The sequence below is a fragment of the Arachis ipaensis genome, chromosome B09 (assembly GCF_000816755.2).
Source record: "Arachis ipaensis cultivar K30076 chromosome B09, Araip1.1, whole genome shotgun sequence".
NCBI classification, from domain to species: Eukaryota; Viridiplantae; Streptophyta; class Magnoliopsida; order Fabales; family Fabaceae; genus Arachis; species Arachis ipaensis.
This window is the reverse complement of record NC_029793.2, coordinates 7,601,930-7,622,402: the sequence shown is the minus strand read 5'-3', so window position 1 is coordinate 7,622,402 and position 20,473 is coordinate 7,601,930. Positions and strand designations below refer to the sequence as shown.

The window sequence follows — 20,473 nt, the reverse complement described above, 5'->3', positions numbered from 1 at the left end:
TTTCTTTTTCCAAAAGTTATGTTTGCCACTTGGAAGTTCAAACGAGATGTTGTCGAGGGTAAAAAATTGAGTTTCTACTCTCTATAAATAATTATAAAATGATAGTTCACATCATACTTTTGTAACTAATAATGTTGAAGCCTTTCTTTTGTAACTAACATTATTTCTACTCATCAATAACACAACTTCATTCAGGTTCCATATTCTATTCTCTGTTATTTCTCTTCTTTGACACATTTCCTTCTTGGGATGGACTTTCTGTCTCTATTGTCCTTATCACACTCACCAACAATATTAATGAATTTAGCAAATAAGGAAACTCATGTTCAGTTAGAACATGTTTCAATGCAAAAATACAGAGATCTAATTAACTATGGGAATCCCATGGAACACACATTTCATGTCGGCTAAAGGCTGACGGTTCATTACATCATTATCACTGACCAACAATTTACTGTTACTTAAACCATTTCTGCTACTTTTGTCAATTCAACTGAAAAACACATGGTCATATCATAACAATTTCATGGCTCCTTCATTATTATTCTTTTGGACCCACACGGAGAAATAAAGTAAAAGCGCATATGAGTTGCAGTAATTTCAACTGAAAAACACAATATGAGTTGCGGTAATTTGGAGGCTCCCCTATATTTTCATCATTTTGGACCCACACGGAAGAGAAAGAAGGAGCACAATAGCAGATGCACCGAAAGTAAGATGTTTTTCTCAAGGAAAGCCGCTTGTTTACTTAGTTGACTTCAGTCAACGAAAGTAGAAACGCGGATCCACGAAGGTAAGATCTGTTACCACTTTCCTTTTGTTTTTCCTTCACTCAAAATAAAGAGATCACAACTCATCGCCACACCACTCCGAACTCCCACGCGTAACTGATTTACCATAAGATCTTTCTTATGCCGAGTGCACTCAGTTCATTACCATCACAGAGACATGCCCCTTTCAGTTGCAGCTGCTTCTTCTTCTTCTTCTTCTTCTTCTCAAGCACCGGCCACTCATCGATACGATGTCTTCATCAGCTTTAGAGGGGAGGACACGCGTAAAGGATTCCTCAGCCATCTTCAAGCCGCTCTCCGCCAAAACCAAATAAAAACATTCAGAGACGACGGCATGGAGAAAGGAGGTGTCATCTGGGACGAACTTGTCGAGGCCATCAGAAACGCAAACTTGTTTCTTGTTATCTTCTCCGAAAACTATGCATCCTCTAGGTGGTGCTTGAAAGAGCTGGTTGAGATCATGGAACGCAAGAACAAGAACAATAACAATAATGTAGTGATTCCAGTGTTCTACGGAATAGAGCCCACACATGTTCGCAAGCAGAGTGGAAGTTACCGCAGAGCTTTTGATAAGCATGAGAGATCTCCGGAGGACCGTTGCCATGTGCAACAATGGAGGACTGCACTCACTCATGCTGCCAATCTTTCTGGCATCCCCTTTCATGACCACAGGTAATATATATTGGGTTTAGCCGAGGTGGAAACTCAAGTGAAAATGTTTGCTAATAAAAAAAAATTAATAAAAAGCAGTCATAACTTGTTTTATTTAATATTTATTTATAATAAACATAAAAATTTAATAATAAGATCTTTGGAAATCGTAACATTCATTATGATTTTACATTAAAATCAGGTATATTGTTCAAGATATCACCTTTTTTTTTTTTAAGATATATACACAAATTTACTTGACTAACTTAAAAAGAGTATTATTATGTTTCAATTTAAGTAGTGGATTGTAAGGAACTATATATGTTGAATTATTGTCACCTACTCAAATAAAAATGTTAAAAATATTTTTTATAAAGATTCTTGTGTTAAAAGTGTATTTTATTTGTTTAGTCACACTTAAAAAAAAATTACTTTTATAACACATCAAAATCAAATTATACAATTTATGATCTGATGATAAAAAAACAATTATAAAATCTTCGTAATAGTATTCATCTTAATTGTTTATCCATTTTCACTTCCACTGTGGTTATCAGTTTCTAATAATGTAATATTATTTACCGTTGCCAGGGATGATGAAGCGAAGCTAATTAGTGACATTGTAAAAGTAATTTTGCCACATTGTCTGAAGAACAAGTGCTTCATAGATGGACTCAACAGACCTTTTATTTGTAACGCAAACTATATCCGCGTTGAATCTTTGATGAGACGCAAGATGGAAAAGGTTCTTGTGATTGGAATTTGGGGTATGGGCGGTATTGGTAAGTCAACCATTGCTCAGGCTCTCTTCAATAAGTACTCTTCTCAATATGAAGGCTCTTGCTTCTTGTCAAATTCAAGAGAATTAGAAAATCCATGTCTCAGTGACATATGCAGCAGACTTCTTTCCCAATTATTAAACCAAGATCTTCATACTACCAATATTGGAGTACTAGACCCTCGCATTTTAAGTAAACTCAAGCAGAAGAGGGCTTTGATTGTACTGGATGATGTGGTTGATTCGCCAATTGCAACTGATTTGGTTCCAGGTTTGCGTACTTGCCTATGTTCTGGTAGCATTGTCATTTTGACAACAAGGGACAGGAGCGTGCTTACAAGTGGAGGAGTTGAACAAATTCATGAAATCAAGCAAATGAGTAATGGAGACTCCTATAAACTTTTTAGCCAATATGCCTTTTCTGATCCCCATCCCAAAGCAGGGTATGGTGAGCTAACAGCTAGAGTCATAGATTATGCTAACGGCATTCCATTGGCTTTGAAAATTTTGGGATCATTTTTTCACGGCAAAAGTGTAGCTGAATGGGATAGTGCACTGAAAAAATTATGGAGGTATCCCAATGCAGATATTCAGAAAGCGTTGAGGTTGAGTTATGATGCATTAGATGATGATGAAAAAAACATCCTTTTAGATGTTGCATGCTTTTTCCATGGGCATAAAATGGAGGAAATAACAAGAATATTAAATTCTTGTGATTTCTTTGCAGATATAGGGATAAAAAGCCTATTGGACAAGTCTCTTGTAAGTATTTATTCAAATGGTAATGATAAATATATCCAAATGCATAGTTTGATACAGGAAATGTGTTGGAAAATCATTTATGAAGATTATAGCAAAAATGGTGGTCAACAAAGAAGATTGTGGTTTACCGAAGAAGTCTGCGATATTTTCCAAGATGAAAGAGTAAGGAAATCATGCTTTAATGGTTTGGTGTTCAAGATGAGTGTATATATGTATGTATCAAAATATTGCTCACAGCAACGTGGTACTAACATCATATTGCAATGCTTTTCAATTTTTCAGGATATTCATGGAGTTGAAAGCATGATTGTGGATATGAATGAAATTACAATAGATCCACGTATAATCATCATTGCATTAAGGAGGATGCCAAAGTTAAGGTTACTTGTTTTAGGAGGAAATGTCAACATGAATCTTGAATGGAACAGAGTGCTTGTAGAGGATTTTCAACTTCCTAATGACTTAAGGTATATTGAGTGGAATAACTGCCCACTTAACTTTGTGCCGCCTATTTGTTGGCCTCAAAAACTTGTTCAGCTTTCTATGCGAGATAGCAATGTTGAAAAACTTTGGGATACACCACAGGTAGGATCATGTTTATATTTCTTTTTACGCTTTTTTGATACTTTTGTTAGATACTAAAATAAAGATTGATATATTATAGAAATTAGTTAGTATAAAAAGCGAAATTTTAAAAGAACAAAAAATAGAGTAGTTTTCATATAAGTAATATTAATTATGGAGCGTTTATTTCAAGATTTATAATTTATAAACTTACTCTATTATGTAAGATTAATTTATTTTTATATATTGTAAAATATTCTTGCATGCTAATTATTTTTTAAAAAGTTATATTTTTATCATTTATTCAAGAGAATTTTTTCTATATAAACTTTTGTGAGAATAAAATATCACAGAAAATTTAGGGAACAAGTACTTTTATTCAAATTTGGCCAGTACTTAACCATCAAAAGAAAAATGAGTAATTCCACATCATTAAATATAATCTCACACTATTAAAAACATTTATAATGGCTAATTGATAGTTACAAATAACAAAATTTGCTGGTCTTCTTTGATATTAGATGTATAATAATTTATAAAATTAAAATAAGTGAGAGTGTAACACATTAAACAATAAAACAACACTTTTTTTCATTCGCTAGTCATGTATCGGATAAAACAACCCATCTGATAGAAAAAATATATATAGACAATGAAAATATTAAACAATGTGAATAATGGATATATTAAATGTTCAATTTACTAGGTATGCAGATAATTATTCTAATATTAAGATTTAGGAGGTAATTTAGGGTGAAGTATTTTTTTTATTTTATTGGATCAATTCTAAAATTTATTGTCCACATTATTTAAAAATGTCATTGTTTATCTAACAAAAGCCTATGTGTTAACATGTTTTTTGGATTGACAGAATCTACCAAATTTGGAGTTTATTGACCTCCAGGGCTGCAAACGCTTGATAGAGTGCCCAAATTTAGCAGGTAACACGAATCTCAAATCAATATTACTCTCTGGCTGTGAAAGCTTACAAGATGTTCATCCATCTATTTTCTCTCTCCCCAAGATTGAAAAACTATATGTGAGCTATTGCACATCGTTAAAGAGACTTTGCAGTGACTATTGTTCTCCCTCTCTCCATAGTTTGTCGGCCATTTATTGCTCCAATTTGGAAGAGTTCTCAATCCCCATGATGACTCATCATTCCGAAATCAACCTATGTTTACCATCAACGGCTTTGAATGAAGTGCCATCTACTATTATGCATCTCAAAAATCTTGAGTGTTTTTTTTCTAACATCAGTTACTCTCTTGAGAAACTTCCTCAAAACTTTGCCTTCGGAATTGCACTCATGGATCCAATAAAACATGAAGATGACACATGCATCATCTTAAGTAGAATATTGCCCACCCCTGCCTTCTTGTCTCTCAAGCAATTAATTTTCTTCGAATGTAAGAGGTTGTCTAAACTCCCAGACAACATTCATGTCTTACAATCATTACAAGTATTACAACTGCGAAGTTGTCATGTCATTACAAGTTTGCCAAAAAGCATTAAAAATCTTCAACAGCTCTTACATCTTCAGATCGTTGATTGTGTAATGCTTCAATACATTCCTCCACTTCCCCCATCTATTATATACTTTCAAGCAGAAAACTGCAAATCTTTGGAGGCAGTCTCAAGTTTAACAAGTGAACCACCCAGAGAACACTATGCATGGTTTATATTCCATAACTGCACAAAGTTGGATGATGATGCATATGAAGCCGTTTTGAAAGACTTGAAATCCAAGATACAACTTGTGGTAAATAATGATGGATATCTGCATAATGAAGCAAACAATGGTAATATATTCTTCTTATATTATTTACCAAGTAAAGAGAGCATAATTAATGACTGGTTTCCTGACTACTGTAGAGAAGCTTCGATCACTATTGAAGTTGCTCCAGATCACAAGATTTCTTCTTGTCTTGTTGTCTGCATCTTGATTTCTAAATACTCATCATGCATCCTTACCGGGAAAGAAGTGATATTTAGATGGGAATGCTACTTGGGAAAGGGTTGCAACGAATGGGAATGGATAGCAACTCTTGCCAAGAGGATAGTCTTGGTCACCTATGTTCCCGATGTTTGGATTCCTCAATGGGAAACAGTATCAGATCATAAGGTAGTGTGGTATGATGGAGAGTGTTCCAACAAGATAACGGAAGCAATCAAAGAGAGAAAGAGGGACACCAGTTGTAATGCTATGCTTAAATTTGAGTTCTATGCAAATACAGAAGATAATGAGGAAGTAGTCATAAAGGGGTGTGGGATCCGTTGGATGCATGTCCATGTTAATCATGAAGGAGAGATTACTCCAGATGCCACTCATGATGAGGGCTATGAATCTCATGACGTTGAGGTAATGCTTTTAAATTCTAATACTAATGGCAGTAGTTTTCACACATTATTGTTGTATTCTCAATTGTTTAGTCTAGAGATCCACAACAAAAATTAAATCATTCTAAATTGATTTTGGTATATATATAATGGTAGTAAACGAAAACACACCTTTGATGAATTATCTACGTGCTTGAGTTTTCTTTTTATTTCTTCTGCACAACTTAGCTATAATTTTTTAATGTTTCTCTTACACAAAGCTTCTTTGCTTCAATTTTATAAATATATCATATATATCTTGTAAAAGTCACTACAAGAATTACAAAAATCAAGGTTTACTATGCTCTTTAATTATTATAAATGGACATCTTAACATTTGTTGTTGTACAACAAGTGTTTCACTTTTTCAATAAATTTAAATAACAAAAATGATAATAATGATTTATTACTAACTTTTAAAAAAATTTTAGACCTCGAAAACCTCAAAGCTACTAAATTAATACATCAGTTTGCAAAAGTTATACTATTTATGAATAGACAAAAATTTGAAATAAAATATTTTGGCATATTGATGTTTATGTTCATGATGTGTTGTCAATTTTATACCATAGTATGTTGTTTGATATCGTCCTTATTTGTGTGGTTAATTATCGTATCGTAGTAATAATGTATTAAATGTAGGAGATCATGAGGAATTATATTCTTGTCGCAGAGTAAGAGAATAGAGAACCGAAGAAAGAGTGGATTTACGTATTAACTAAGCTTTTGATTATACTTGATGAAATTACTATATTTCTTGAGCAGCTTACTTTTCATATTATAATTGAGTTTGTTTTAATATATGGTCTCCTATTATAATTGTAATTATAGTCGCAACAATCAATCAATATTTTAGTTTTTTTATAATTCTACTTTTTATTTCTTTTTTACCTTTTTTTACTTTATTAATTGATTATTAGTTCAAAGAAAGTTATGGTACGTTTGATTTACGTTTTTATTTTTTATTTTTATTTTTAATATTTTCTGCTTTTACTTTCTGTTCTTATTTTTTCCTTCACAAAATTCAAAAAACAGAAAAATATTAAAAATGAAAATAAAAAATAAAAATACAAACTAAACACATTCTTAATTTTCTAACAAAACCCAATGTTTTTTTTTTAATTTGGTGATTATCATATTAAAACCGTGCTATGTTACCGTATGTAATTGTATATATATCATAACTTCAAACATACTATAATAAATAGAGTTACAATAGGCTGCAAATATATTCAAATTCAAATTGCAAGAAAAAGAAAAATATACGACATAAACTACAATGGGTATTATTGTAAAAGTCACAATATCTAGAATCACCACGATTAATTTTATGTTATCGATTTTATAACTGTATGTGTTGTAGAGCAAATACCGAAGAGATACAAAGAAATATCACTCCAAAACAGAATAATATCTTTTTCTTAAATTAAAGTACAGTAACTCTCATTTCTTTTGAAGACTGTGTTATGCAATATCTTTCCTTTTTTTATGTGTACTTTGTTCCTTTTTTTTCTCTTCAATTGAGTTGGTTTGTGATTATAAAAAAATAAAGAAGAGAAAAGAAATTAAAGAAAGTATAGCAGTGGATGCTGGCTCAACTAGTCAACTCATATATATGTGTTACTTTCTTTTAACTTATTTTGTCTTCCTTCTACAGAGAAGAACATATCATATGAGAACTCCATCCAACAAGAAAAGCTTCTCTGGGGAACACCTGTACTTCCTTTTGTTTATTATTGTTGTAATAGCAGTTATCTATTTGGTCACTTTATAGCACACTTTCTCTCAGAACATATCATTACTTATTTTTGTTCATTTGATTATTGTTCAATTTTTCTGTCAATTTGGCAGTGTGCAGTTTAATTTGCATATTGTTTTTTGCACTTTTACGCTCTGTTTTATATTCATAATAAGATATTATCTATTATTAGAAGACGGGTTTTGATGATAATTGAGTCATGAAGGGAGGCTATATAAATAAATGTTATATCATTCAGGATGTCATTATTTTGATACAATACTTGGCTTATTTGCGACGTAGGTGTGGTCACCATTCAAACTGAACAATAACAAAATTACACTTCATTCTATCTTAATACCTAATTATTATCTCATTTTCTCTATTTTTAATGGTGAAGAATTCAAATCCCAAAAGGTCCAGGACTCAACTTGCCACTTGCCTCATTATTATTTAAAAGGTTCCTAGTGTGTGTGGTTTCTTTTTCTTTGTTTAAGGAGTAAAACGTAATTAATAAATGAATTAACTCTTACAAATAATATAAAGAAAAATGTAATGTTTGATTTGATTAAATCCTAAGTTATAAGACATAAGTCTATTAGTCTCTAGCAATTTTTTTTATATCTTTATTCTCTGTTTGGTTTAATAATGATAAAAAAAATATCATATTAACATTGTTTAGCAGATGTAGACATCAGATAAAATTATCATCAAATTAATGTTTATTAATAGAAAAAGTATATGTAAATAACTTTTATAACTTTTANNNNTAAAAAATTAAAATTATCAAGTCAATGACAAATTAATTAATAGTTGACTAATTAAGTGTTGGTTACCCACGAAATTCTTACTATAATAATTGTTATTTGAGAAAAAAGTTATGGGAATAAAATGGACTAAATGCAAATTAAAGTTAGTGGTAATTTTTTTATTGGAAAGTTAGTGGTAGTTGCTATTTGGTAACGAACAAAATCATGCGTCAGATGATTAAGTTCAATATTATTAACATTACCTTGGATTTATACTCACATATTAAATATGTCAGGCAGTTTGAGCTCAATAAATTCTATGCTCACTCGATTATTTGTAGGGTTTATTTATCATATATTTTAAAGATACATGTTAAATTTATAAATTTAAAATTTTTTTATTAAAAATATAAAAAAAATTTAAATTTTTAATATATTTATTTNCTTTGTGTTTCTGTTCTCTGATTTTGTTGCTTCCACTCAATATGTATGTTGAAGTTTTTTGTTAAAAAAAATAAAATTAAACTTTATAATTGGATTAAATTGAGCTCAATTTTACTAAGCCAAGTTTGAGCTTAGATTGTCTTATATAGATCAGAGCTCAACTCATTTTTAACCTTAGTTGTTAGGAAAGAAGTAATAGCCAGGGACAAAACGAGAATAAACAACTAATTTAGAAGACGTGTATTAGTTGATATTGATGTAAGCATTGCCCAATTAATTTGCAAATTATTCATGGAAAAACAATTTGTTGATTTGTCCCTAGTGTGAGAGTATGACGACCGCGTTAGTTTTGGATAAAATATAATAATGGATATTTGCCTGGGAACAAATTATGGGATTGGAATGTACAAATGCAAGAGGTTAGTGGTAACTGATAATTAAAGGGACAAAATGCGCCTCGGATGATTAAGATCAATACTATTAATATATTATCTTGATGCTTGATTGCTTGTGGTAGCAAATAAACTACAAACTATAATTTTCTACATAGCGTCCATTTACGGTTGGGTTGGCAAAATATTTATTTTTAAAAATAATTTATCAAAATTAGTTTTTAAAAGATAACCTTTTAAATACAGTAACATTTATATTTATTATTTTTATATATTATGTGTTTCTTAAAATTTCTGAATTAGTGACTGTTAATTACGGGCAAGACTTGATGAAGAGCTTAGACCAAGAGAGGGAAGCCACTGGGTAACTACTTGATGACGATGAGTGTTTCAAGTATAATTATATGATATATACCTGAATAGAGGATCATTTCTTTCTCTAATTAACTCACTACGTAAATCCCAATTAACTGTATGTGCTCAACATATGGCACTTTCCCTTGCTGCTGCTTCTTCTTCTTCCTCACCTCCCACTACTCGATATGATGTTTTTATCAGTTTCAGAGGCGAGGACACGCGTAATGGCTATACCAGCCATCTTCATGCTGCTCTCCTCAGAAACCAGATCCACACGTTCATAGATTATAGAATCCCCAAAGGAGGTGTCGTCTGGAACGAACTTGTTGAAGCCATCAGAGATTCAAAGTTGTTTGTTGTTATCTTATCCGAAAACTATGCTTCCTCTAGCTGGTGCTTAAGAGAGCTGGTTGAGATCATGGAGTGCAAGAAAAAGAATGAACAAGTTATTGTGATTCCAGTGTTCTATAAAATAGAGCCCACACATATTCGCAAGCAGAGTGGAAGTTACCGCAGAGCCTTTGATGAGCATGAGAGATCCTCCAACCGTAAACATGTGCAGCAATGGAGGACGGCACTCACTGAAGCTTCGGATCTCTCTGGCTTCACTTGCAATCACCACAGGTAAAAGGCCCTGACCTTCTTAAGTTTATTAATTAGTAAAATTCATTGTTTAAGGATAATTTTTTCTACTTACACAATTTTAAACATTATCAAATTTTATTTATTATTTTTTAATATGGTTATTTTTATTTTAAAATGAAAAGAATACTATACACAAAAGGAGGAAATTATTAATAAATAAAATAGTATTAAATAAACTAATAAATATCTTCCTTAATATTATACCCCAAGAAAAGAAAAATCTAGTAAGATTTTTTGTTATCTAGAGTTTGATCTAAGATAACAATCCCAACATAGGCTTGATCTCGCCTTCTACCTAACATATAATGATTGATTGATTTCGCATCAATTACCATTCAAGATACATTGGAGATGCTAATTATATTTATCCATTTTTATTTTATCTGATTATGCATATATTGTTTACTTCTAATGTGATTTTTACTTGCTGCTAGGCATGAAGCAGAGTTGATCGATGAAATTATAGAAGCAATTTTTCCAAATTTGAATTATAATTGCTATAGAGATGAACTCAGAAGTCCTTTTATCAGCAACAGAAATTATACCTCTGTTAAATCCTTACTGAAATTCAAGTTGGAGAAAATTCTTGTGATTGGAATTTGGGGTATGGGCAGTATTGGTAAAACAACTATTGCTACTACTCTTTTTCATGAGTACTCTTCAGAGTACAAAGATCATTGTTTCTTAGTCTTTTCAAAAAAATTAGAAAGAAAAGGTGCTAGTCACATATGCACTAAACTTCTTTCTCAATTACTAAATCAAGATCTTTGTATTGATAATATTCGAGTAATACACTATTATCCGTAAACTCAAGCATATGAGGGCTTTCATTGTGTTAGATGATGTGGCTGATTCACAAATTGCAACTGATTTGATTCAACTGCTTTGTAATTGTTTAAATTCTGGTAGTAGAATCATTTTGACAACAAGAGACAGAAATGTGCTATCAAGTGGAGGAGTTGAAGCAATTCATGAGGTGAAGGAAATGAATTTTGAAGACTCCCTTAAAGTTTTTAGCCATAATGCCTTTAATGATTCTCATCCTAAAGAAGATTATTATGAGCTATCAACAAGAGTCGTAGCAGATTATGCCAAAGGAATACCATTAACATTAAAAATTCTGGGATCATTTTTTCGGGCTATCAAAAGAAAAAGTGAATGGGAGAGTGCATTGAGAAAACTAAAAAAGTATCCCAATGCAGATATTCAGCAAGTGTTGAGACTGAGTTATGATGCATTAGATAATGATGAAAAAAACATCCTTCTAGATGTTGCATGCTTTTTTCACAGGTATAAAATGGAAGAAGTAACAAGAATATTAAATTCTTGTGGTTTCTTTGCAGACATAGGAATAAAAAGCCTATTGGACAAGGCTCTTATAAGTGTTGCTTCAGATGATTGCATAAAAATGCATAGCTTGATACAGAAAATGTGTTGGAAAATCATTCATGAAGAATCTAACGAAAATTGCGGTCAACAAACAAGACTGTGGAATACCGAAGAAGTCTGCAATATATTCCAACATGAAAGAGTAAGGAAATCATGCTTTAATGGTTTGGTCTTCAAGATGAGTATATGTATATATATCGAAATATTGCTTACAGCAACATAATACTAACACTGTATTACAATGCTTATCAATTTTTCAGGATATTCATGGAGTTGAAAGTATGATTGTGGATATGAATGAAATTACAATAGATCCACGTATAATCATCATTGCATTAAGGAAGATGCCAAAGTTAAGATTGCTTGCTTTAAGAGGAAATATCAATTTAGATCTTGAATGGAACATAGTGTTTGTAAAGGATTTTCAACTTTCGAATGACTTAAGGTATATTGAGTGGAATAAATGCCCACTTAAGTTTCTGCCGTCTATTTGTTGGCCTCAAAAACTTGTTCAACTTTCTATGCGAGGTAGCAATATTAAAAAACTTTGGGATACAAAACAGGTATTCATTTTTCTTCATGTTTTTTTTAACATTTTTTTATTTCTAAAATAAAAAAATATTAGGAGTCAACAATTTTTATCAATGTTAGATAATATTTTGAACTAATACTTTATTTTTATACTGTTAGAATGTAAAATTTAGAATTTAAGATATCAAATGCAGAAAAAATAATTAGTTGTATACTGCATGCTGGAAACATATTTCTATTTATGTCTAAGAATAAGAGAAAAAAAAAGAAATTATTAAAAAATATAGTTAATTATTCTCAAAATATGGAAAAGTTATTATCACTTAATATTAGATATTAAATGTATAATAATTTATAAAATTAAAATAGGTGAGAACGCAACACATTAAATAATAAATAAAATAACACATTTTTTTCCCCACTACACATGTACATGTGTTAATATGTTTTCGGGCCTGACATTATAAAATGTTACAGATGCTACCAAGTTTGGAGATGATTGATCTCGGTAGATGCAAAGATTTGATAGAGTGTCCAAATTTAACAGGTGCCACGAATCTCAAAAAAATATCATTTTATGGCTGTGAAAACTTACAAGATGTTCATCCATCTATTTTCTCTCTCTCCAAGATTGAAGACATATATTTGGATTATTGCAAGAAGCTGAAAAGGCTTTACAGTGATTATTGTTCACCCTCTCTCAGTTACCTGTGGACTATTGGTTGCTCGAATTTGGAAGAGTTCTCAATCCCAATGATAGGGGATCATTCTAAAAGCTTATATTTATCGTCCTCAGCTTTGAGTGAAGAGTCATCTACTATTATGCATCTCAAAAATCTTACCACGTTCGGTATTAACATCAGTTACTCTATTGAAAAACTTCCTCAAAACTTTGCGCGCACAATTGCACTGATGGATCCAATAAAACATGAAGATGACACATGCATTATTTTAAGTAGAATATTGCCCACCCCTGTCTTCTTGTCTCTCAAGCGATTATCTTTCGAGCATTGTAAGAGTTTGTCTAAACTCCCAGACAACATTCATGTCTTACAATCATTACAGGAATTATCATTGGAGAGTTGTCATGCCATTACAAGTTTGCCAGAAAGCATTAAGAATCTTCAAAAGCTCATACAACTCTTCATCGATGATTGTAAAATGCTTCAATATGTACCTCCACTTCCCCCATCTATTATATACTTTGCTGCAAGAAATTGCAAATCTTTGAAGACAATCTCAAGTTTAACAAGTGAACCACCCAAAACACACTGGGCATCCTTTAAATTCTATAACTGCACAAAGTTGGATGATGATGCATATGAAGCAGTTTTGAAAGACTTGAAATCCAGGATAGAACTTGCGGCAAGTAATGAATGTTCGAATATATCCTTCTACTATTTACCAAGTAAAGAGAGCATACTTAATGATTGGTTCCCTCACTACTACTCTACAGAAACTTCAATCACTGTGGAAGTTCCTCCAGATCACAAGATTTCTTCTTGTCTTGTTGTCTGCATGTTGTTTTCTCAATTCCAATCTCGCGACTTTAGCAACAAACATTTGACATTCAGGTGTGAATGCTACTTAGAAAAGGGTTGCAACGAATGGGAATGGATAGCAACTTCTGGCAAAACAGTACACTTGACCGATCATACGTTCTCTGTGAATCAATTTGAAATGATATCAGATCATATGATATTATGGTATGATGGAGAGTATTCGAACAAGATAATGGAAGCAATCAAAGAGAGAAAGAGAGGCACCACTTGCAATCCTATCCTTAAATTTGAGTTCTATGCTCATCAACCAGAGGATAATGAAGAAGTAGTGATAAAGGGGTGTGGGATCCGTTGGATGCATGTCAATGATGAAGAAGAGATTAATCCAGATGTCATTGATGAAGGAGAGATTATTCCTGATGTCATTATTGATGAGGGCCATGAATATGATCACTTGGAGTTGGAGGACCTTCAGGTAATGCTTCTAATGCTAATCTCTGTAGTCTATCTTCACATATTCTTGTTGTATTCTGAACTGTTTAGGGTAGGATCCAGAATAAAAATTAAATCATTCAAAATTGATCTTGGTATATATATATAATGGTGAACGGAACACAGTTTATGAGTTGTGTACGTGCCTGGTCCCAAAATGAGCTATTATATTGTTGTTGCAGAGAACTGGAAAAAGAGTGGATGTACATTGTTGTGCATTGGATATTGTCAATTGGTTCAAAAGATTGTTGGTAAGTTACATTGCCCAATTATATTAGCTAAGCTTTTGTCTGTATTTGATGAAATTACTATTTCTTGAGCAGCTTGATTTTCATTAATTATATAATATATTAAAATTCAAATTCCAACAAAAAAAAGAAAATGATACTAAGAACCACAATGCTTATTGTAAAAGCTACAACAATAGGAATCATCACAATTTATTTTATGTTGTCAATTTTAATAACAGTGGTGGAGAACAGAGACTAAAGAAGAGATATAATGAAGATTACTCCAAGTCTCCAAAAATAGTGTAATATTTTCCTATTAAATTGAGGTACAGTGACTCGTTCTTTTGGAGATTATGTGTTGTGGAATATTATTTTTATTAGTCTGTATTTTCTTCCTTGTTTCTTTTTAACCGAGTTGATATCGTTTTGTAACTTCTAAAAAAACAAAAAATTAAAGAGAGGAAATGAGAAAGAAAGTATAGAAGTGGGATGCAAAATGCAATTTCAGGTGTCTCCACTCATATATATATGTGTTTCTTTCTTTTAACTTATTTTTTCTCCCTTCTACAGAGAAGAACATATAATATGAGAGCTCCAAGAGGAAAGCTTCTGTGGGTAATACCTATACTTGCTTTAGTTCATTATTGTTGTAATAGTTGTCTATTTGCTCACTTTATAGCACTCTTCTTGAGAACACACCATTACTTATTTTCGCTCATTTGATTGTGTTGAGTTTGAGAAAAATAACAATAATAATTTAATGATAATTAATATTATAATATTGGATTCAAAAGTCCAAAAGTGTTTGTAATGTATGTATTTATTGTATATAAAATAAAATGTCTTTAAAACAGGTCCAACTGCAAGAGCCAGTAATTATTCTATCGTCTCGCCCATAACAAAAGTGCCAAAGTCCTTTGGCAATATCCTCTTTTTTCGTCTGGTCCATGACTAGCATGCTACACTCACAATCCAAGTTTGATTAGATCAGTTAGATGTTTCAAAAAGAAGAAATAAAAAGGCATGTTCATAAGTGGGTTTAAGCTAAATAAAAAAGTGAATAACCAAGTTCAAGCTGATTGGCTTAAAATTCAGAGTTTCAAACTCTATTTCAGCGAAAGCTAAAGTTGCAGGAGATTATTTCATTTTGTCTCGTGCGCAATACAAGTAAAGAGTAGGGAAGAGAAGATAAATGTTAGCATGTATCCTGGTTCGGATTTTTTGTGCAATGAATCCTACATTCAGTCTCCACCACAAATCATAGTAAAATTTTCACTAAAATTCACATATTACATACACCAATACTATTGAATTACTCCCTAATTCAACTAATATCTACTCCTAAATTTTCTTCACCAAAGTTTAGCTTCCCATAGTGATGTCCCAACTAGAAACAGGAATCTAAACAGATTCAAATTCACCAAGTGCTAACCCAACTTGGCAAGGGAAACTAATCTTAGTTCAACAACTCAATACATCAGAAATCAGTGGCTATTATGCATCACTCATGCCTTTTCTCTCTTGGTTTTTCAACCTCTCAAGATCAGCCTTTTCTCAAAAACAGAAAATGACACAAGACAGCCATAACACAAAGATCAGAAATTAAGCTTGAGTAGAAAAAAAAGATTCCAGCTCAATGTTTGAGATGGTGCTCTTAATGTGTGCTCTCTTTTTCTTGCTTTGAAATGATGGAATGAGGCTTCTTATATGTCTTCTATTTGCCTTCATTTCTGCCTCTTTCATTTTCTTGTACCAGCTGCTCGTTGGAACTGTCACTGGCGGCATGCAGTCCTTTCTTCATCATACTCCACTAGCTCTGCTGGTTGAGGAGTCCGTCCACCACCGCTGTTGTCTTTTACTTGGCTTTCTTCCAAGGCATGCACTCCTTTTTCATTTTGCTCCATTTTTCTGCTACTACTGCTCTATGCAAGTTTGTGTTTTTGCTCAACCACGATCCAAGTATTGCTCTGATGATGTTCATAGGTCATAGGTTAGTGGGGTGTTCTTGTATCCTTCTTACTTTATTTGAGTCACACCTGTCCTTGCATGATTCAGCTGTCCTCTTATTGAATTTAGCAAATATATGACCATTTAATTTGCTGAGCGGTGCTCTGAAAAGCATTAGGCTTGTTTATTACTCTTGGAGTACTAAGGAGCAAATGAGCACTAAGTGTTGGAGCTTTAGCATGTTGATTTGCTGAAGTTTATGCTGGTTTGGGCTTATGCAGCATGAACTTGGACAATTGGACCTGTAACAATTAAAACACTCATTAAATAGTATTGGACTTTCAATCCAAAAAATGTTTGTCATCATTTATAAAACCTAAAATTAACTTAGACTTAACACAAGCATTAAAAAAGAAAGAAAGAGAAAAGTCAAAAATTGAAGCTAAGAGATAAAATCAAATTTGTTGAGTTTAAAAAATTAATAATATTTTAATAATCACAAGCATTTAGTATTTGGGTTGAAAATGGTTTGTAGGCCCAAGTAATTTGCAGCCAAGAAAGGATCCAAGCTAAATGGAAGCATTCTCCTTTGCACCAACCATTGCGTCGAAGGTGCTGATCAAAAACCAAAGAAAAAAAAATCAACATTGTAAATAAATGAAGATATCTCAAATTAGGTTCAACAAAATGAAAAAGGTAATCTTTAACATCAAATATCAAAAAGAAAAAAAAAAGAGAAAAAATCAAATATTGAAATTGTAAGAAAAGATCAAATCAAATGTTTATTCAGAAATAAATTAATTATAATTTTTTAGTTTCGTTTATATGTAATTATTTTAACTTGTTGAAACTATTTTTTTAATGTTGTTCAATTCGAAAAAAAAAAAAAAAGAGAAAGGAGCTCTTCCTTTCTGTTTCAAATCAAGGGCTGAGATTAGTCTTAGAGCCAAAACTAAGATCAATCGTAAACATTGCTTTTTTTTTTTCGCCCATAATTTTTTTTAAAAAAAAATAAAAAAGAAGAAATGATAGAACAGAAAAATAAATAAAGTAAACTAACTTCTTTTACCCATAGTTGTGTATGACTTTATAAAACGCTTCAGAGAAAGTAAAGCTGCTTTTATGAATCCTCTCATAATTTCAATAAGAACGAACTCAAAATACCATATTTAATGAAACTATTCGGTTCTATAAAAAACTCTTGACGATTACTTTCTTTCCACATCAACAGATCAGATCGCCTTGGAAAATGGGTATAATTAATAAAAAGATTATTATACTTTTCTATACACGTTAACTTCAATCATCTCCTCATACTCAATTAAGAGGTTATCGGTTTGAGTCTCCTATTTTTAATAAAAAAAAAAATCAATCATCTCCCATTTTTAAATTATTTTATTTTAATAAAGTAAGTTGATCTGGGACTCTATACTTATAACATCGCCAAGTTATAACTCAAAAAGTTCAATTTGTTTTATCAAAATATCATCAGGCTATGATTTGATCGTTATAACTCGGTTAAAACGTTATAACTCGACAATAAACACTATAGTTTGGTTATGAAAATACCAAAACGTATAATAATGTTCTCAAACATTATTATTTCTCATTTAAGTGAGATTTTTCGGAAATGTAACCAAATACATCTCATTCCAAATATAAAAGGAAGGTAAAAAAAAATATTTAGACATATTGCAACTTGCAAAACTTATAATTCACTCACTAACTTGAGTATCGAAGTGTCTTTTATTTGCGGGTACTCCTTGTTCTCCTATTGCCGAAGTATAACTCATTCCAACAGAAAGTCTACAGTTATTCATTGGCAAACGCGCTATACAATGACTAACTTATGCAAGAACAATTATGATTATGATTTAATTAACAAATGTCTTTAAAGTAATATTAAAACGGAAAGTCTCACATACCAACAAATATAACAAATTCTAACCATCATTCAGCAGCCAGCATGTACTCACGCTCTTTATATATATTTGGATTTTTTTTTGTTGTAGAAAAATACTAATACTGATTATTTGCTCACCCAAAAATTAAACAATTGCTAGCCCCTATACTAAAAATGTGAAAAACGAAAGTACTCATCATCATCTTAACATATTTAATGCATTAACAATTAAAATAAATTTATTTTGTTTATTGAAACTTAAAAGATTTTATTTACCAGATTTATAAGAAGTGCTTCTGCAGCTAATAATAAACAAAACAAAGATTATCTAGCATCCATTTTGAAGTTGTTAGGGAAGAAGGTAGTTGGGACTTGGACAAAGTCAGAATAAATAACGGAATTAGAAAACGCGTATTAGTTCGTTGATGTAAACAACTAAATATTTTAATTTGCTAACTATATTATTCATAATACAAGTTGTTAACTTGTTCAAAGTTAATACTGATAAAGGGACAAAATCATGCGTCACATGATTAAGATCAACACTATCGATATTAGTATATTACCTTGATGCTTGTTGATCGGAACAAATTAAAATTTCTAATAAAAGCTAAGAAAGAGCAAGGGAAACCGCTCGGTAATTAACTTCGTGATGAGCGTTTCAATATAATTACATGTATACAACCCCAATTAAGTCTGCTGAACAGATGACACTTCCACTCACATGGTAATTTCTTCGTTGACGTAGACCAAGTCTTTATCACATATAGTCCACAGATTAATACAAGATATCATTATTATTGTTTGCTTTTCGTGAATATGTGAGATGCGAACAAAGTATTTCCTTTCTTATATAATTAACTGCTTGATTCATTCCCCCCCCCCCCCCCCCCCCCCCATTTTGGACCCACACGAAAAAGAAAGAAGAAGCACAATAGCAGATGCACCGAAAGTAAGATGTTTTTTTCTCAACTGTGTCGCGAAGTTGCAAGGAAAGCCTCTTGTTTACTTAGTTGACTTCAGTCAAAGAAAGTAGAAACGCGGATCCACGAAAGTAAGATCTGTTAACACTTTCCTTTTGTTTTTCCCTTCATGAGATCACAAGTCATGACCATATAGCAAGAGAGACAAAATACAACACCATTTCTTTCTCTATTAACTCAATTCCCACACCACTCATAACTGATTTACCGTAACTTAACATACACATCATGCCACTTTCCGGTGCTTCTTCTGCTTATTCTCAAGCATCTGTCACTCATCAATACGATGTCTTTATCAGCTTCAGAGGTGAGGACACGCGTAACGGCTTCACCAGCCATCTTCATTCTGCTCTCCGCAGAAACCGGATTGAGACGTTCATAGATTACAGAATCCAGAAAGGAGGAGGCATCTGGAACGAACTTGTTGAGGCCATCAGAGACTCAAACTTGTTTCTTGTTATCTTCTCTGAGAACTATGCTTCCTCTAAGTGGTGCTTGAGAGAGCTGGTGGAGATCATAGAATGCAAGAAGAAGAATGAAAATGTGATTGTGATTCCAGTGTTCTACAGAATACAACCCACACATGTTCGCAAGCAGACTGGAAGTTATCGCAGAGCATTTGATGAGCATGAGAGATCCACCGACCGTAAACATGTGCAGCAATGGAGGACTGCACTCTTTGAAGCTGCCAATCTTTCTGGCTTCCAATGCGATCACCACAGGTAAACCACTCCAACATTCTTAAATTTCAACAACAATATATTAGAGATAAATGCTTGAATCAGATTGTGATAAATGGATACTATCCTTGATCAGATTTTACCAAAATGTAGTTGAAGAGTTAAAAACTTTTTTATATTGCTATTACAATTTTTGTTTATGTTATTATATTTTGGCTGAAATTTCAAATGATACCTTTTTTTTTAGAGTTTAACAAGTATTAGACTACATTTGAAAAGAAGACTTAGATTGAGAGATTAAAATTAAGAGATAAATACTAAATCTTAAATATAATAAATTGAGATATTAATTTTAAATTTTAAATAAACTATATAACTTAATGTTAAATCTTAAATTTTGAATTTTAAATTTTAAAGTTTAAATCTTAAATTTTAAAAGTAAATATTAAATAAAAATTAATTATTACTTATTCATTTTTTGCTTTTAATGTAGGTTTGATTTTAAACTTTTTATTGAAAGATCCAGAAATGTGTGTTTTTTATTTTGGAATTATTAATTTAAATAC

At 31.8% G+C, this 20,473-nt stretch overlaps 5 protein-coding genes across 8 annotated transcripts in view; all 5 read left to right on the top strand.

Moving 5' to 3' along the window:
- LOC107614872 (TMV resistance protein N-like) lies at window positions 454-7,881 on the top strand. 4 transcript variants are annotated; one of them, XM_021110485.1, is made up of 5 exons: window positions 454-1,463; window positions 2,034-3,144; window positions 3,265-3,567; window positions 4,418-5,908; window positions 7,583-7,881. In XM_021110485.1, the coding sequence occupies exons 1-5, from the start codon at window positions 949-951 to the stop codon at window positions 7,697-7,699; spliced, it is 3,537 nt and encodes a 1,178-aa protein (XP_020966144.1). In that variant the 5' UTR covers window positions 454-948; the 3' UTR covers window positions 7,700-7,881. The 4 variants fall into 4 exon arrangements, with proteins under 4 accessions (XP_020966144.1, XP_020966145.1, XP_020966146.1 ...); XM_021110486.1 differs by lacking the exon at window positions 7,583-7,881 and adding an exon at window positions 6,599-6,792; XM_021110487.1 differs by lacking the exon at window positions 7,583-7,881 and having other exon boundaries at window positions 455-1,463; window positions 4,418-5,348; window positions 5,422-5,617.
- LOC107614873 (TMV resistance protein N-like) lies at window positions 9,736-12,336 on the top strand. Its single transcript, XM_016316999.2, has 5 exons — window positions 9,736-10,229; window positions 10,685-10,929; window positions 11,090-11,781; window positions 11,900-12,084; window positions 12,330-12,336. The coding sequence occupies exons 1-5, from the start codon at window positions 9,736-9,738 to the stop codon at window positions 12,334-12,336; spliced, it is 1,623 nt and encodes a 540-aa protein (XP_016172485.2).
- Window positions 10,113-20,473, top strand: part of LOC110266359 — a 29,741-nt gene continuing 19,380 nt past the window's right edge. The window contains exons 1-3 of the mRNA XM_021110872.1: window positions 10,113-10,229; window positions 10,685-11,781; window positions 11,900-12,202. The gene's annotated coding sequence lies outside the window, so the exon portion shown is untranslated. The remainder of the gene's footprint in view (window positions 10,230-10,684; window positions 11,782-11,899; window positions 12,203-20,473) is intronic.
- Window positions 12,531-14,915, top strand: LOC107614876 (disease resistance-like protein CSA1). Its single transcript, XM_021110871.1, has 3 exons — window positions 12,531-14,147; window positions 14,347-14,415; window positions 14,634-14,915. Exons 1-3 carry the CDS (start codon window positions 12,639-12,641, stop codon window positions 14,664-14,666), a joined length of 1,611 nt encoding a protein of 536 aa, XP_020966530.1. The 5' UTR covers window positions 12,531-12,638; the 3' UTR covers window positions 14,667-14,915.
- LOC107616986 (TMV resistance protein N) overlaps window positions 19,169-20,473 on the top strand; it is a 17,580-nt gene continuing 16,275 nt past the window's right edge. Inside the window, exon 1 of the mRNA XM_016318831.2 lies at window positions 19,169-19,949. Within this exon, the coding sequence (XP_016174317.1) occupies window positions 19,456-19,949 (494 nt within the window). The 5' untranslated portion in view covers window positions 19,169-19,455. The remainder of the gene's footprint in view (window positions 19,950-20,473) is intronic.